Source organism: Neovison vison, chromosome 4 (genome assembly GCF_020171115.1).
Source record: "Neovison vison isolate M4711 chromosome 4, ASM_NN_V1, whole genome shotgun sequence".
NCBI classification, from domain to species: domain Eukaryota; kingdom Metazoa; phylum Chordata; class Mammalia; order Carnivora; family Mustelidae; genus Neogale; species Neogale vison.
The window spans coordinates 207,974,439-207,993,057 of NC_058094.1; the positions used below are offsets into that span (position 1 = coordinate 207,974,439).

Below are 18,619 nucleotides of genomic sequence, written 5' to 3' on the forward strand. Positions count from 1 at the left end.
ACTGCTTACTCTACAGATGAGAAAACCAAGGCTGAGAGAGTCTGCGTTTGATTTAAGGCCACCCATTAGGTAAAGGCAGGACAACCTAAAGCTTAGGCCTTATGCTCACTGCTTCCTCCACCAACTCCTACCTCTGCTAAGTCCTGAGGAGGGAAAATGTGGGTCGTCACCAGCGAGGCTACTGAGAGTGGGCCACTGCAAACCGATTTCTAGTCAACTGCTCATAATAACCCACTTATCTGGCTAGCAGTTATCAGGGGTTGCTCTCTGCCAGGCCCCACCGCCCTCAATGACTTTGCCAGTCTCTCCCATTCTCTGAGATTAGGTTGGAAATCATTTTTCTCCATTCTTACTTAATTCCTGCATTATGTAAAACTATGTAACTGAACTAGAGTTAGGAATGTCAATGTTCATAAATAATAAAGGATTCACATCTATTAGAAATGAGAAATAAGTTTGTTATTCAAAAAGCCAAAAAATACCTCATTTAAAGGAAACACTTAACAAAATACACATCTTAAAAATTCAGCCCTCAAGAATCCTCTTTCCCACTGTTTTTCATTTGAGAGACAAAGGACTGAATGGGTAATAATTACAGACACAATTCACATAGTAACTTGGATAATACACAAAAAGCATCGATGTTTTTCTGAGATTTCCCTTTGTGGTTCACTAATCACACACTGAGGAGGGGCCCAAAGTTCAAATGTGCACAGCCCAAGGGGCCTCCCAACAAAGTGGCAGTGCCCCGGGGAGGAAGGGGTGGGGGGTGTCCTTCCCTCAGAGAATAACATTAGGGGGTGGCGACCTGGGAGCTTGACCAAGAATCCAGCTTCTTATCCAGTCCGCTGCCACCATCAACTGTCAAACCATTTGCTCCTCTTTGCAAGAGGTGCTCCTTTAGAAGGTCCCAGTAATTTCTGCTTGTATTGTTCGACCAGCTGGTTGAAGCGGATTTCGGTCTTATTTCCCTTAGCTTTTTTCCTAAGGGCCTATAAATGAAAGGTAAGGAAAAACAAGATCATCAGTTTCAAGCACTGAACGTCACCTTGCCTTTATGCCAACCAAGAGAGAAAATAAGAAATCCTGTCAGCCACAAGAGGTGGACATTCAGAGAGTGACCCTTAGAAAAGCCCAAATGAACCACCCGTTGGCAAGAAACCAGACCGGGAACACCTAAGAGAAGGTCCCACTGAAACACCGTGCAGGAGCTACAGAGCTCTCACTCTCAGCCGCTCCTGTGAGAATCTTCTCACACGAGTCAGCCCAGAGTTTGCAGCTTCTTGCTGGCCCTTTCCCTCAATGAGAATCCTGCTTATGTGATTTCAGAGACGGAGCTCTATAAGACAGTATGGTATGGGTCAGACTTCCCAGAGGCACAGATTCCTTGAGTAGGAGAAGCTAATGCTTCTTTTACCCTTAAAACTTAGAAGAACTAGGGAAGGGGAAAAGAAATCTTGACCTCAAATGTTCAGGAATGTAAAACCAAACTTTCTACTAAAGGACCTAGGGCTGCTTGGAAAAATGGCTAATGCCAGGACCAGGGAAGAAATATGTAAGATGAGCTGGGACATTGGTTCTACCAAAAAGCAAGGACACCACCAAAGACAGGGTCATATCGGAAGGACTCAGGACCCAACTGAAGGGCCTTCTGCTGCCCAAATTGGACAAAAATAATAGCTGCATTTGATTGCAACACATCAAGTATACAAAAACTCAGGAATCTATAATACTAAAAAGATCTTATTGGTCACCAAAGGAGAGTGGTAGGGCACCAACTCATTACTCTGAAAACTGATAAAGAGAAATGAAATCAAGCATTTATCCTGCCTTTCCTATACAAATGGTTATATCATGGTAACCATATAGTTGACCAGGGAAGATTATATTCTCTAGAATTCTACCAAAATAATGCAAAAGAACTGGGGGGGAGCCCCAAAACCAAAACACTAGAAAATCATCATTCTGCACCCCATATTGAAATCATGGATATAGACAGTAATTGTCAGTGGGTGCTAAAACCATTAGATGAGAGGCTGATGGGAACTTCACAAATGGGAGAGAGGCAGACAATCTCTAAGCCTACACATCTACTGATGAACCTGAACATCACTAAAAATGGGGCAACCAGACGTTATGTGCCTTAGGATGCTGATGCACCCACAAGCACCCAGCACCACCCGTGAAAAACTCTTGCTGAGAAAACTGAACTTGAGGAGCGCCTGGCTGGCTCAGCTAGTGGAGCATGTGACTCTTGATCTCTGGGTTATAAGTTCAAGGCCCACACTGGGTGTAGAGATGATTTAAAAATAAATAAAATATTTACAAAAAGTAAAAGAAAACTGGACATGAATCTAATCGAGCCTGTACATCTAACTACCAGTTTATAGGCAATACCGGGTATCACAGGAACAGGTTAAATGATACCACAACGCAGCAAGCAGCTAAACTCAAAGTGTAATACATTCTTTTTTTTTTTTTTAAAGATTTTATTTATTTATTTGAGAGAGAGAGAGAGAGCATGAGAAGAGGGAGGGTCAGAGGGAGAAGAAGACTCCCCTCGGAGCTGGGAGCCCAATGCGGGAAGTCCAGGATAATGACCTGAGCCACCCAGGCACCCGAAAATGTAATACATTCTAAAGGGCAAATCATTCAGTTTCTTCAACAAATTATCAGTATGGGAAAAAAGGGTCTGATGAGGAAAACTGAGTTTTATAGGGAAAAAAAAGATTTAAGAGATATAAAACCAAATGTAATGTATGAATCTGTCTGGATCTTAATTTGTACTAACCAACTACAAAGGAATGTTTTTGAGGTAACTAGGGACATTTTAATATGGGCTGCATATTAGAGGATATTAAGGGCTTCTTATTAATTTCATTAGATATGATCATGGCATAATATATACATATTTTTAAGACCAGTCAGTTGAAGATGCATTCCGAGGTTTTTTTCTGAGCAATACACCTCATTTTCATAGAAGGCATATTTACATGTGAAGCTGAGTTTGCCTTAACATACTCTGGGCAGAGGGTCAGTATGCTTGAGGAAAAGGTAAAATAAGAGAATTGTCGAAGTAAAGAAAGTAATATGCAGGTTCTTTCTACTTTTATTTTATCTATTTATTTACTTACTTAATAACTTATTTATTTACTTATTTCTTACCTATTTTATTTAAGATTTTTTTAAGTAAGATCCATGCCCAGTGTGGAGCCCAATGTGGGGCTTGAACTCACAACCCTGAGATCAAGACCTGAACTGAAATAAAAGTTAGAGGCTTAACCGACTGAGCCACCCAGGTGCCCCTAAGATTTTTATTTTTAAGTAATCTCTACACCTAACATGGGCCTCAAACTACAATGCCAAGATCAAGAATTGCATGCTCCACCAGCCAGGTGCCCCCATTTATTTTTAAGTTTATTTATTTTTTAAAATAATTTTTAAAAAATTTTTATTTATTTATTTGACAGACCACAAGTAGGCAGAGATGCAGACAGAGAGAGAGAGAGAGGAGGAGGAAGCAGGCTCCCCACTGAGCAGAGAGCCTGATGCGGATCCCAGGACCCTGGGATCATGACCTGAGCTGAAGGCAGAGGCTTTAACCCACTGAGCCACCCAGGTGCCCCTATTTTTTAAAACAATTTTTACATCCAACATGGGTCTTGAACTCATGACCCCAAGATCAAGAGTCACATGTTCTTCTGACTAAGCCAACCAGGCGCCCAGGTTCTCTCCACTTTTAGAACTGCATACCTCAACAGCCTCTAAAAGAGGGTGTTGCAATCCAGAAGCCCTTTCTTTTTGCTTAACTAATCAGAGCACAAAAGTGGCTACCAGCCATGGTAGAGCCCTGCTGTACCAAAGCCTCGTGCCCTATAGAACTCACCTGCTTGGGAGGTAATGTCTGCTTCTCTGGCTTCTGCTGGTTCATCTGGGGCTTTGGCTTTTTGGGGAGAGACTTCACCTTGCCTTTGTCCCGCAGCCTGAAATGAGAGATCAGGTAAGTGTCACTCTGAGCTCTCCCTCTAACTGGCTCCTCCGAGGCTGTCTCCACCGCCAGATAAAATGCTTTTTCTTACACTGGCTCTTTCTAAGCCCAGGGTAAGTCATTCTAAAAGAGGAAACTGTAACATAATATCCTAAGGCTCAACATGTGTATACTTTTTATTTTGGCTTAAAACCTCAAGGGATTCTCAAAAACCATCATTTATTTAACAAGTATTTTGTAAAGATTGACTTTTGTTGATAGCACTAATCCGCTGCCTCAAACAGGATCTGCAAGATAAGCTCAAGTAAGAGGGCCTCAGCTGACAGAGACAGCCCTCCGGATGGGAGGCAGCTCTTCAGAAGAGGAGGAGAATGGCACAAAAGCCACCCCAGGAGTTCCTCCCAGGCTATTCCTATTCCGGCCTCCAACTGCTCCCAGAGCACAGCTCTGTCTGTGTGGAGATGCCTGCACATTAACCCTTTATGGGGGGCTGACAGAGTGCTAAATGTACCTTTCATCCAAACAAAAGCCACAAAGAGGAAAAGGGTAGAACAAAACCAAACCCTGGGAGAAGCCCACCGCTGTGCTATGCCGCCACTCTGCATCTCACCTAATTTTGGGGCCTCGGTGTGAGGGGAGCACTAAGACCTTTCTTCTCTTCTTTCCATCAGGCAGCTCCACCTGCTCCACTTCAGCCTTGGTCTGGAACCCTGTCCATGAGGTCGGATGCACCCTCCCCTTCTGCTCCAGGGGGGCCTTGGTTTGTTCCTGTGTGTGGTTTTGAGCTGCTTTCCGTTGCCGTTGCTGGTCCTTTCCAAGTGCTGGTTGTTCCTGCTGGGGCCCACCAGTTGCAGGCTTGGATTTCACTTTTTGCTGCACAAAACAAGAGACTGCCATCTAGTTTCCGGATGAGGTTTATTTGCTGAAAACACTCAGCAGAAAAGGAGCTTTATGCAAGCTTAATGAAAGGAGAATTCTTCCCCTATAGAGTACAAATTACAGGGAAGTGAATTCAAGTTCACAGGCCCTGACATGGTAATAGCTGGTTACCAGGTTGGGGGACACAAAACCACCACTTCCCTTTCCATATACAGGAACAAGGGAAAGTGTATGCATGTCCAAGACTTGAAAGCCAGTAGGAAGAAAGCAAAAAGAAAAGCCAGTAGCATGGGGCAATTACTAAACATGTGACGGGAATCCCAGAGGGAGAAGAAAGAAAGGAACAGAAGAAATATTCGAAGTAATAAGGGGTGAGAATTTGCTAGACTTGGTGGCAGATACTAAACCACAGATGCAGGAAGCTGAGGCAAACACCGAACAGGAGACATACCACAGCCTCTCTACCCAGGCATATCATACCAAACTGTAGGGAATCAAAGACAAAATGAAGATCGGGAAAGAAGGGGTCGGGGTGAGGTAAAGAATACCTTCCCTACAGAGGAACAAAGATAACATTACACTGAATTTCTCTTAAAAGCCATGTAAGAAAGAAGAGAACAGAGAAATACTTAAAGTTTTGGGGAAGTCACCAAGCTAGAATTCTGTATCCAGTGTAATCACCTTCAAAAATGAAGGACAAAGAAAGACTTTCTCAGACAAACTAAATTAAAGGAGTTTGTCACCAAGGGACTTGTCTTGCAAGAAAGGCTAAGCGAATTTCTTCAGAGAAGGAAGATGACCTAGGTCAGAACTCAACTCGAATCTGCATAAAGAAAGGAAGACTGCAGGGCACCTGGGTGGCTCAGGCACCTGGGTGGCTCAGGCGGTGTATTATGGTCCCAGAGTCCTAGGACTGAGCCCCTGAGGCCTGCTTTCTTGCTCAGCGGGGAACCTGCTTCTCCCTCTCCCTCTGCCACTTCCCCTGCTTGTGCTCCCTTGCTTTCTTTCTGTCAAATAAATAAATAATATCTTAAAAAAAAAAAAAAAAGGAAGAATGCTAGAAAAGGAATAATTGAAATGAAGACTAGGAAAAGATGCTGTAAGAAGGATGACATAAAGTATGTTACAGATTTAGCTGCACTATAGTGGCAGAAGAAAAAGATCCACATTAAATTAGTGTAATCATTGACACAACCAAGATCTACTATATGCCTGTAAAGTGCCAGTCTCAGTTTCTAAGGTAAGGCTACAAAGGGTGTCTACCTTTGAGGACTCACAGCCTGGTGGCGATTAGACACATACAAATGGGGTGAAACTAAAAACCTTAAAAAAAACTAAAGACCTTAAGGAAATTCATGAAAGTACAAGTTATGAGGTCTTACCTCCTTTGAGAGAGGTGGTGAAAACGCTACTTGAGGAAGCACATTTGATCTGAATACAGAAACTGGGTAGAAGTATCCTTGAGTCAGGGGAAAGGGGCACTTTCACACAGAGTAGTACGTACACAAGTATAAGCAGCAAATAAAGCCGTCTGAATCATTTTTTAAACCTCTAGTTTCAGAAGCACTCTGAAGCAACAGCTTAAGGCAGTAAGGACAACAAAGCTGCCTCAAACAAGAACCAGATCCTATATTTTCAAGTCCAGGACCACTGACTGTATCGACTCCCAAAACTGCTCTTCTATTGGCCAGGCCCATGGTACACACCACAAAGAGTGCAGATGTTTGGTATATAAGCGAATCCAGGTACATTATCCATGAAAGCTATAGCAGTTACGGTATCAGGATTATTCTGGCCTTCTAAGTCCTAGGGCAAGAAGGGTAAGAGAATGAGTACTGATTGTGTGCTGACCATGCACTATGACCATTTAATCCTTATCAGTCATGTGAGGCAGATACTGGTAATCTTACTTTATAAACTAAACTGAAGCTGAGAGAGGTACTAACTTGCCACAGAACTTAGGGGCACAGCCCGAGTCTGAACATGAGTATTCCTGGTCCCATTCTTTGCTTTACACCACACTAGATTAAAAACAATACTAAAACTATCAGGCATCACATTTCTGGAGACATCTAAGAGGAAGAATCATGGCATAGACAGCTGAAATCTACAGCAATGTAAACTTTCATGTGGGCCATTACCTTTGACAGGTATGTCACAAAACACTGTACTGGTATTGTTCACTGCTAATAACATTAGCCTGACTCTCCTCTCTCCTTCCTTTCCCCTCAACAGAGCTATCACAAGGAAGGCCAGCAGAGAAGATGACCTGGAGAGTTCTGGGGAACTAAGAGTAGAGGGTAACCTAATGGGGTAAAGACCTACTTCAAGGAATGCAGAACCACAAATTGAACAAAAGAGGAGTTTAAATATAGCTTGAACAAAAATGTTTTAAGTGAACTACACTTAAAAATAATAAATTTTATGTTATGTGTATTTGACCACAATTTTAAGAAAACAAGCAAAAACAGAAAAACATTTCAGTTCTGTACCAGGCTGCGCTGAATCCTCAGTTCCTTTATTTTAAGTTTCCTTCGATCCTCCAAAGAGAACTCCACTATTGGTCTCTGGGTCAGAAAGAGAATATCATTCATTAGATGTCTTAGTTTGAGTGCAAGGAGCTGAGCTGTCCCCCACCACTGTCCCCTCTCCTGCTCACTTACTCTACTTAAAGGTAAGGGGCCGTTCCGCAAGCAGTCTATCCAATTTAGATTCCAATTCATTCTAATCCTATCAGCTGAATCACTGCTTATTCCCTCCACCAACTGGCACACAAGTCAGAGGACATGGGACATAAAGGAAAGAAATAGTTTTGTGCAAACGGCCCTCAGAGGAACAGGTGCGCCCACAGGCCGAGGCTCACCTTCAGAGGCCCAAAGATCTCTGGGTTGTTGTTGATGTGGCGTAGGGCTGTCAGGGCATGCTCGTGCTCCTGGAACTCTGCAAAGGCGTAGCCCAGGGACTGACCCTTCACCTTCCCAAGTGCTCCTTTGAGGTCTCGCATCACCCTACACTAAGAGTAGAACAAGAGAAAGAAGCCGTGGTTACAGGATGAGAGCACGAACAGACTCACTGAGAAATCAGGTGACTGGAAAAGAATCCTCATCCGATCAGCCACAACAGTCACACTGGAGTCACGCTTACCAAGGTCTTATTAGAACACCCCTACTGAAAGCACAAAACCAATTAAACAGATATTTTCTGGCTTTCTAAGAGTTTACAGAGATCAACAAAAACCTATAAATAAGCATGTAAATAAAATACGCCCCCCCCCCATTTTAACAGTCAACTGTGGACAATACATGCAAGTTGAGAGGTATATGGTACTTTAAACGGTGTAGGTTATCACAGATTCTGAAGTGCTGTCCATAGACCTCATCCCTGAAGAAGCCACTCAGGAAGGAAGTCACTAAAGAAGGAAAACAAGGGCGTCTGGGTGGCTTAGTTGGTTGTGCAACTGCCTTCAGCTCAGGTCATGATCCCGGAGTCCTGGGGTCAAGTTCCGCATGAGGCTCCCAGCTCCATGGAGAGTCTGCTTCTCCCTCTGACCTTCTCCCCTCTCACGCTCTCTCTCTCATTCTCTCTCTCAAATAAATAAAGAAAATCTTAAAAAAAAAAGGAAAAGGGAAAGAAGGCTTGATGGCTTTAGTCAAGAAAGACATTTAGGGGCGCATGGGTGGTTCAGTTATTTGTATCTGACTCTTGATTTCAGCTCAGGTCATGATCTCAGAGTTACGAGATTGAGCCCCACATCAAGCTCCCTGCTCAGCAGGAAGTCTGCTTCTTTCCCTCTGCCCCTTCTCTCTCTCTTTCTCAAATAAATAAATAAATCTTTAAGAAAAACATTCAGGCATGGGGAAGGGCCTGCCTAATATATAGCTTCAGGATTACAGGAAGAAGCTTCAGCTGGCTTTGCTCAGAGCTCAGATCTTCTCTGGCATGATTTTTTCTTAAATCCTTAAGCTGAATGTAATAGGTGTCCTGGGGCATCAAGGATACCAAACTATAGTAGCATATCTTGGAAAAACTGATTGTTTACATGCCACTACTCCTGAAAGCCATAGTTCTGATGTAATAGAGCATCTAGATATTAGGATACATGGATGCTGCTAGTACCTACTGCTAGTACCTACTTCGGGGTTAAGTGTGTGAAGAAACAGGGTAAGTGACTTGGCCAAGGTTGTCACCCATCCAGCCATCAGGGGCAGAGGCAGGATTCAGACCAGAGCAGCCAAGTTTCTCTGTTTAGAATTAATAATTTGCATTGGTCGTCCTTTTACCTGTTGAGAGTATTTCTTAGACATAAAGCTTTCTTTGAAACTGACCAAATATTCTCAAATTGATAAGATTAAAGTATATACCTTTGGGGAAAAACAAAAAAAAAAAAACAAAAAACAAAAAACAAAACCATACCTATGCTGTCCCTACAACTGTGCCATGTATTATGGGGAAGTTACAAAAAGCTGAACATGAGGTTCCTGTTCTCAAGAAATTTACCATCTTGCTGAGATCCTGTATCTATACATATTAAAGAATTAAAGAGAAAATTCAAGGGGTACTGGGGTGGTATAGTTGGTTAAGCATCCAACTCTTGGTTTTGGCTCAAGTCATGATCTCAGGATAGTGAGAGTGAGCTCTGCATGGGGCTCCATGCTCAGTGTAGAGTCTGCTTCAGATTCTCATTCTCCCATTCCTTCTGCCCCTCCTGCTCACACTCTTCCTCCCAAATAAATAAATAAGTGTTTAAAAAAAAAAAAGAGGGCACCTGGGTGGCTCAGTTGGTTGAGTGACTGCCTTCGGCTCAGGTCATGATCCCAGAGTCCCAGGATTGAATCCCGCACGGGGCTCTCTGCTCAGTGGGGAGTCTGCTTCTCCCTCTGACCCTCTCCCCTCTCATGCTAACTCTCACTCTCTTTCTTGCTCAAATAAATAAATAGAAGGAAGGAAGGAAGGAAGGAAGGGAGGAAGGGATAGAAAGAAGGAAGAAAGGGAGAAAGGAAAGAAAGTAAGTCCCCTTAAAATGACAATAGTGGGAGTTTTTTAAAAAGTAAGTAAAGAGAAAATTCAATACAACACAAATATAGTAAAACACATAAATTCCCCTAACTGGGAGCATCTGGGTGGCTCAGTGGGTTAATCATCTGCCTTTGGCTCAAGTCATGATGCCAGGGTCCTAGGATTGAGCCCCGCATCGGGCTCCCTACTTAGCAGGGAGACTGCTTCTCCCTCTGTCTCCCTCTGCTGCTCCCCACTTGTGCTCTCTTGCTTGTTCTTGCTCACAAACAAATAAATAAAATCTTAAAAAAACAAAATTTCCCTTTCTGATGACAGGTTTTCAATGTGTATCGGCACTTACTAAGTATTGTGGATGCTGATATGAGAAATTACACAACTGACCTCTACGCCAGTAACACTTTGAACAGTTTTACTAAGAGTGGTGTCAGATATGTGCTGATATGTTCACATTCTCTCATGTAATTCCCCAAATACCAATGCCATACATTTTGAAGAGGTTTTCCAGGATTAGGAAAACAGTTTCTAGTCACAAATCAGAACAAAGTAGATTTATAATACTGCCTGTGTTACTTACTCAGTAAATACAGATTGAGAGATTAGTATGTTCCAGGTACTCTGCCAAGAACTGGGAGCAATGTCCTACCTGCTCTCAAAGAGCTCAGTGTGGTCGGAAGAAATGACTGGCAGATAATGACAGGACGGTGTACAGTAAGTGCCATGACAAAGGCTTGCGGTGGGGGGGGGCAGGAAAGTCTTTGTACTCAGAGACTTAGTATGAATCCAATGTTTGTCTAATACGACTGTCCAAGACCCCCATGGCTCTCTGTGCTTGCCACACAGCACTTTCATACAGTAAGAGCCTAAATGGCACTAAAATGTCCTTCTAAAGAGCAAACTACGCAGAGTATTTTCTCTGTGAGAAAATTAACATTATAGCACCTGCTATGATGCTGAGCACACAACAAGCATTCAAATTAATTCACGAGGGCAGACACTTCCTCACATTCTGCTGCAATTTGGACAATGCGTGTGAAAGGCAGTTCTAAGAAGAGAAAACAAACACATGAAAACTGCCAAACCCAGCCTCATCTGTCGACAATGCACACAAAAGAAACTGTCAGTCTGCTAGCAGCACAGTCTGAACTGCTCAGTCTAACCCACAGTGAGACTCAAACTTCGGAGTGGGCAGGGCCCATCTCACCTCCTTGAGGCGCACCCCTTTCTCCCCCCGGGTGGCACTCAGCAGCAGCTTTCTGAGCTCTTTGTCGTCCACACTCTTTGGGAGGTTGTGCAGGCACAGCCTGGTCAGGGAGACAAAGATATTCTGGTCCTTGAGTTTCTGATGCTTCAGCAGCTCAAACTGAAAGAACACCAAATTGTTAACAATACAATCCACCCTTTAAAAATGCAGGTTCATAATTCTCCAAAAGGAAAGAACTGTGACCACCACTCCCCATCCAACAACAACACGTATAGATAAAAGAAGGGAAATCACCCACCTACAGTCTTATGATGACTGGATTAGGAAAGGTACAGAGAGGCAAGATGGGGGTTAAGTAATAAGATCATGGGCTCTAGAATTCAGACTAAATTGGAAATTCATCCCTAACTGGAGAAGTTACATGAAATTTTTTAAGTCTCAGTTTTTCCCCTCTACAAAGTAGAACCATAGGTCAAAATACCCATCTCTCAGCACTGATGTGCAGCTGAAATGAGGGAATATACAAAAAAATCACAAACTCGAAACGCAGCCCAAAACAAATAATAAATAATACTGTGATTACCATCTATGCCCAGTCCTTATCTGCCCACCAACTCAAGCTAATTATCTAGTCCTTCCAAAAGGAAACGGAATTTATTTAAACACTTGATAGAATGCTATCTCAACTCTGCCACCTTGAGGCAAAAGAATGTCCATGACCACAGAAATGAATTTTGTTTCTAGAGCATTGGACTCAACTATGCTGCACAAAACACCAGTTCCAGGGCAACGTTTGCTAAAGAGGATAACATTCTTCTCCTGGTATGTTTTTTTAAAATCAGATTAGTAGAAAATGAGTTTTTAATTAAATTTTTTCTTTTACCAAGTCTTATTTCTGCTGTTCTTAATTGCTAAAGGTGCTAACAAATTACAAAATAAAGATACTCTGAAAATGAGTATTAAAGGGTTATTTGAAGAGGCTCTCACGCCTGAGTTCAACAGTATGATTCTTCTCCCAGGAAAAACTGTGCCTGCTGTGAATTATAATGCTTATAATTTACTGAGCTTTTTGCTAGAAAAATTTGTTCTAAGGGAAAATTAAATGTTTCACTATCATACCATGATCAGAAAAAGGCATACAACGCCCTCTAAATACCATGATTTCCAGATGCTCACTAACAAAAAAAGTTGTGAACTGTACAAAGGAAAAACACACTGACTCTTGGTGTCTACATTCTCTTCTCTGTTCTTCATCTTCTGTACCTTCAAGTTCCAAAGCTCATTCTCTTAATGATCATGCCTCTTTATCATTCTAGGATGGCTTAGCTATTTTGAAAGTACACTACTTGGGTAAAAGTTAAAAATTACTGGAAATAAAAAACTAAGCAGCAAAGAAACTCAGTATCAGTTATCAGGGGGGAACTCCCATGATATGGAGTCTTCCTAAGATGGTTTTATAATCTGGACATAACCCCCTACCAAAAAAGGACATCTTAACTCTTCCTTCTAAGACCCACATCTACCTCCTTCCCTACTAACTCCAAGCCCATTCTGATCTTCCTCTCTTAGGTCATTCTGCCTTTACACTGACATCTAATTATATATAGCCTTAGCCTCTAAGTGTCTATTCTATTTTGTAGAAGCATACTACTTGGCAAACATTTACTGCTGAGCATTGGGAAATTAAAGAATAAGATCCAGTCCTTTTAATGGCATACAACGCTCACATTATATGATATACAATGTTGGGTTATTTGCGGTTTCACCCGTACGCTTCCCTCTAACAAGACCGCAAGCAAGCAGGGTCTGTGACTGATGCTTGGCTCTCTGACAGGCACCTCCAGCATTCAATAATCATTATATATTGATTTATAGTAAGTCATGCAGAACCTGAAGGCTGGTGCCTAATCTACCCACCCGTTCTCTTTTGGCCATATCAGCAGCGCTCACACCCTCGGCAGCCTTAGTCCCAGCACGAATCACTGCAAAAAGAGGGAAAAAGGCCAAGACATCAGCAAGGGAATTTTCACTGAGCAACAAGAGGAATGTGATTTGAATGATGCAAGCTCTTTGTACAGGGCCCAGAGGACTATGCTGGCCAGGACATAGTGGCATTTGGGTAGGTCCAGAAATAGGCTACAGGGCTAAGTTCTCAGCTCTGTGCTGCTCTCAAGGACTAAAACTGAACATTTTGTGAATTTGTTCTTCTTCTCCTTCCCTCCTCCCACAAATCTCCATGTGTATGCCCAACATCAGATGGAAAGGCCTAGAGGAAGTTCTGAAAACAAGTACATTTTAGATATTTGGGATACAAAATGCTCCACCTATCACCTGCCCTTGGAATTTTACTGTTCTTCATGTACTTGGGGTCAGTTCTAAGCAGTGAGTTAAGCCTACCTGAAAACAGCCACGGGCCATACAGAGGCCTAGAACCAATGGCTAAAAGGCCTTGCATCACTAGTCTGGGCTGTGCAGCTGTGCAGCAGGTAGACTGACAAATACCATATGACCTAGAGAAAGGGAATCTTCTGCGTTTTTTTTTTAATTGAAGCTAATTTCTGATTATCTTTCTGACATTAAGGGAAAGGTACTGGGTGCACATTTTAAATCTATGAATAATTCAAAAGAGTAATTTTAGTCATAATTTTCAACTCCTTCAGAAAAACTATCAGGAATCTTGACAAGAAGTGAAGGTAATTTGAGCTTTTCCTCCCTCTTTGCCCTGCTAATCCTCTAATCTAAAGGTCTCAAGGCAAGCAGGCAGGAAGGAGAATAGGACTGGTTAAACCACAAACGGAGTGAAGGCTTCCTAACAGAAAGCCCCATCTGCTCGAGTGGAATAGTAATGTAACACTATTGACGAGGACATGTGGATTTTGAATCTGAAACGTGCCCCCAGACATACTATTGCTGGTCACAGTCATAGCACGGCGCCCGCCACTCAGAAGCTTGGTTCACATCTCCCTTCCACTACTCACAGCCTTCTCGGGCCAGGTAGAGGTTCCGGGTTCCAGTTGGCTTCTTCACCTTCTTTGTCTGGAGCTTTGCAGCCTCATCACGGGTCACTGCCAAGTCAACCCTGAGCTGCCGGCCATCCAGTTTAAGCCCACCACCCTGTAAGAGATTGCAACCTTCTCTTAAAATTCATAATGAGTAGAGACTAAGCACCTGACAAGGAATGCCAAGGAAAGGGAAAACAGCAAATCCCAATTATGCTATGGAGCCCAACCCAAAGGATGTTTTAGCCCAGACAGCTGCAAATGGACCACTAAGCCTAATACCTTGTAGAGCTGGGCAAAAGGCCATGTGTATACTGAGGGCAGTTAGTAGTAATTTATTTTATGGGAGTTGAATAGGCCCAAAGTAAGTCCAAATTGAGGAAAACCATATATAGCCAATTTTTTAAAAATTCTAAAGAAAGCTAATGACATGGTAGTATTAATTCTACTTAAGAGAATGTAAGATAATGGCAATACAGGATAACTTATCTCAAAACAATATATACCTGGTTTTAGAATACATAGAAAAATCCATCACCCATATATTTTCTCTCATTTACTCCACTTTATAGATGACCTTAATCCCTTCCTGTCCCAACCTTTCATGTTATCAGCCTATGATGGAGGCTGGCATACAGACAGTGCTTAATAAACATTAGACACATTATTATACCTGCTTCCTCATTTATAAAATGGGTTTAATAACTGATCTTTTTTTTTAAGTATACTCCATGCCCAGCGTGGGGCCCAACATGGGGTTTGAACTCACAACCCTGGAGATGGAGACCTGAGCTGAAGTTAAGAGTCAGACCCTTAACCGATTAAGCCACCCAGGCACTCCAGTAGGCATAATAATTGTAATTATCTTACATACTCCTGTAGAACTGATGTAAGGATTAAATAAGGTAGTACATGTAAAGCTGAGTGCCTAACACATACCAAGTGCTCAGTAAGTGTCAGCTTTATTACTATGGCATTATTGACAGTACTAATAAAGCTGGGTATAAACAGCAGATGCTGGGAGCCACTATGCCCTAAGTTATGGGGTAAAATGTCCTCTTTACCTCAGTCTCTGGAGAAGCAGCTTCAAGGCATTTCTGAGCTGCTTCTTGAGTCATGAACTGGGCAAACGCACAACCTGCATGGAGAAACAAATTAAGTGAGATGCCAAACTCCCATGGCCAGCCAGGATGCTGAAAATGATGCTACAAACGGTGGCAGCATGACACAGGGTGGAAGGGGGCGCAGCCAGGTGCTAGGAGACAGGCACTGTGCCAGGCACTGAAGGTTCAAAGATAGCTAGGATACATGCTTACAATGAAATTTTATTATTACTTCATCTTTTCTAATGCTTCTTAGAACTTTGGTCTCACCCTTGCTCTCCTTAGTAAGAAAAAGCCACAGGATATGGTAGAGAAATTCCACTTAAATCAGCATTATTTACTGGCTTGCTTTTTAGAGGACGAAAAAATGAGGCAGGAACCACTTAACATGAAATTAATTACAGAATCTCACTGTCATCAAAGCCACCTGGGAGACATCAGATATGGGTAGACTGGCCTCTATCACATGAATACAGCAGTGAACCAGAAAGCCATAAGCTCAATTCTTGACTCATACCCTCAAATTTGCACAGGCTAACCTATCACTGGTTAAATGCAAAGTCAATCAACCCACCCTAATTTCTAATATTGATAAAAAGCAGTTTTTATCAGCAAAGGAAAAAAGTTCACCTTACAGTAGGCTCCAAAAAAGAAATACAAGTTTCATAATATTTTACAAGTATTCCTTTATACAAATTTAAATATTCCCTCATGTATGAAAAAAAAATCCTATTTCCTAGGGTTACTGGGGCATTGATTGATTTTTTGCCCTCTACAAGAATGAATGGCAGGGGCGCCTGGGTGGCTCAGTGGGTTGGGCCACTGCCTTTGGCTCAGGTCATGATCTCAGGGTCCTGGGATCGAGTCCCGCATTGGGCTCTCTGCTCAGCAGGGAGCCTGCTTCCCCCTCTCTCTCTTTGCCTGCCTCTCTGCCTACTTGTGATCTCTGTCTGTCAAATAAATAAATAAAACCTTTAAAAAAAAAAAAAAAAGAATGAATGGCAGCAGACTGAGACAACACACATGGCAGGCCAACCCAAGAGTCACCATCTAGGTGAGGTGTTTCCTGACTCCCCCAGGCAGGGCCAAGTGCCCCATCCACTGGGCCTCCAATCACATCTCTCTTTTACAGTGCTGGTCACATGCCATCTTCTCAAACAGAAGAAATGCCTCAGGAGTAAGGGCTATGTTTCTAGGCTGTTAGCATCTACCATAGTGTCTGGCATTAAGAGATACTCAATAGGAAGAAACAAACAATACAGAAAGAAAGGAAGAAGATGGGAGAAATATGTTCTAACTGACAGATCAGCTTATTCATCCAATATGAAGAAAATGGGTACTTCTCTCTGAGTGGTAAGAAAAATTTTAACACTGGAAATCCCTAGGTCAGTACTGGGTTTAGTCTTAACACTTCCCTAAAAGTCTACAAATAATTTTTTGCTCTCCTACACAGCAAAATGGCATGTTGACATTGGATATTGGTAGGAGGTGGCCAAGGCTTTGTGAGTAGGCAAAAAAATTTAATAAGAGCTAGAAAAAGCTAATGTATTTGGGAAACATGGGTGGCTCGGTTGGTTAAGCATCTGCCTCAGCTCCGGTCATGATCCCAGGATCCTGGGATCAAGTCCTTCATCAGGCTCCTTGCTCAGTAGAGAGCCTGCTTCTTCTTGTCTGCTGTTCCCTGCTTGTGCTTGCTCTCTCTTTCCCTCTCTGATAAATAAATAAATAAATAAATAAATAAATAAATAAAATCTTCAAAAAAGAAAAAAAACACACACAATGTATTAAAAAAAAAAAAAAAATGCAGGATGCCTGGGTGGCTCTGTCCATTAAGCACCTGCCTTCAGCTCAGGTCATGATTCCAGAGTCCTGCAATCAAGTCGCAGATCAGGCTCCTTGCTCAGCAGGGTAAGTGCTTCTCCCTCTGTGAGCTGCTCCCCCTGCTTGTGCTCACTCTCTCTCTGACAAATAAATAAAATCTTAAAAACTAATAACAATGAAAACTATACTTATTAAGATCATTAACTCTCAGCTAACATTAATAGATCAAAAGAGACTAAGCAAGTCAACTACTGACTACACTTTGAAAATACCAACCCAACACACTACTGCACTCAAAAACAAACAAAAGATATCAAAGTAATGCAATATCCTACAGTACTAGGAACATTCTTTGCAATTCTAGTTTCCAATTCCAAAAACATACTGGAAATGGAGAAGGTCCAAGAGGTATAGCTGAGTATTAGAGCTAAAGACACATTAAGTGATTACTCTAGTTGAACCTACTCATTTCACAGATAAGAACCTGAAGACTGCAGTGGTTAAACACTCTTCCAAAATCACCCAGCTGGTCTATGGCTCAGCTACAATTAGATCCCTAATCTCCAGGAAGCAGTTCATCTTTCTTTCCATCATCCTGCCCTACTTATATCTTTTTGGCTAAGGGAAAACCAAAAATGATCAGGTCTCATCAATTTGGAAAGTAAGGTTTAGAACAGAGGTTCTTACCCCTTGAATAGATTCCAGAAAGCCCACAAACCCTCAGGAGTGGCATTTTTCTGGAGAGAGAGAGGGTTCGTAGCTTTTGCTAGATTTCAAAGGAAGCAAGAACCAGAATGAATTAAGAATTCACTGCTTTAGGAGAATGACTGCAGTTGATGAAATCAAAGATTATGAATAGACTGAAAAGATGCTGCTCCCCTAACAACAGTACTCTAGAATGAACTGGGGCCGATCCTTAAAGTTCAAAAGAAATAGCTTTAGGGAGAAAAATCTAAGGCAGCAGTCCTGCTATATACAGCTTTCCTTCTGACTGTTGCCATTGCAACAAAATTTCTGTTAGCTTCCATCTCTAACAAAAGCAACTGAAAAAAATCCCAGTAATTTCAAGCAATGTGGAATGATTAATACCCATGAGATGCTATCACATTTGAAATTCAAAGGAGAACAACAAATGGAATTCATTACCCAAAAGTAAATAAGCAAGGGCTTAAAAAGCTTAGACAAAATTGTGGCTGGCAGCACCATTAAAGATGCTGAGTTTGATATCTTAGAAGACAACCTCAGAATGTCCTTGGTACTTCTACGGGCCATAGAAACCTGGGCTGGATGGCCTGTAGGCCCCTACAATGGCACACATTATGCTCTCAAGTAACCTAGTCAGTGTCCATGGCAGCAGTCTCTACCTTTTTAGGGCCTGACAAGCTGACAACAAGTACCTTTAGAATGCTCTGTGTCTGGATGCAAGACAATACGGACATATTTAAGATCTCCAAATTGCTGGAGGAGCTCCCCGAGTTCTTCTTCCTCTGAGTCAAAAGACAGGTTTCTATGGAAGATAGTCAAGTCACAAGAAAGGTCAATTACTAAAGTGAGATCCTGTGTTCTAGTACAAGGTGAGTAAGACACCAAGTTGAGTGGTACTCTTGCTTAT

At 42.2% G+C, this 18,619-nt stretch overlaps 1 protein-coding gene across 1 annotated transcript in view; it reads right to left on the minus strand.

Annotated features, from left to right (window-relative positions):
- Positions 1-437: 437 nt before the first annotated feature.
- Positions 438-18,619, minus strand: part of RBM28 (RNA binding motif protein 28) — a 30,946-nt gene continuing 12,764 nt past the window's right edge. Inside the window, exons 10-19 of the mRNA XM_044246518.1 lie at positions 18,405-18,514; positions 15,148-15,221; positions 14,063-14,198; positions 13,002-13,066; positions 11,085-11,243; positions 7,731-7,880; positions 7,360-7,434; positions 4,599-4,861; positions 3,887-3,983; positions 438-992 (exon numbers count right to left, since the gene is read on the minus strand). Of these exons, the coding sequence (XP_044102453.1) occupies positions 858-992; positions 3,887-3,983; positions 4,599-4,861; positions 7,360-7,434; positions 7,731-7,880; positions 11,085-11,243; positions 13,002-13,066; positions 14,063-14,198; positions 15,148-15,221; positions 18,405-18,514 (1,264 nt within the window). The 3' untranslated portion in view covers positions 438-857. The remainder of the gene's footprint in view (positions 993-3,886; positions 3,984-4,598; positions 4,862-7,359; positions 7,435-7,730; positions 7,881-11,084; positions 11,244-13,001; positions 13,067-14,062; positions 14,199-15,147; positions 15,222-18,404; positions 18,515-18,619) is intronic.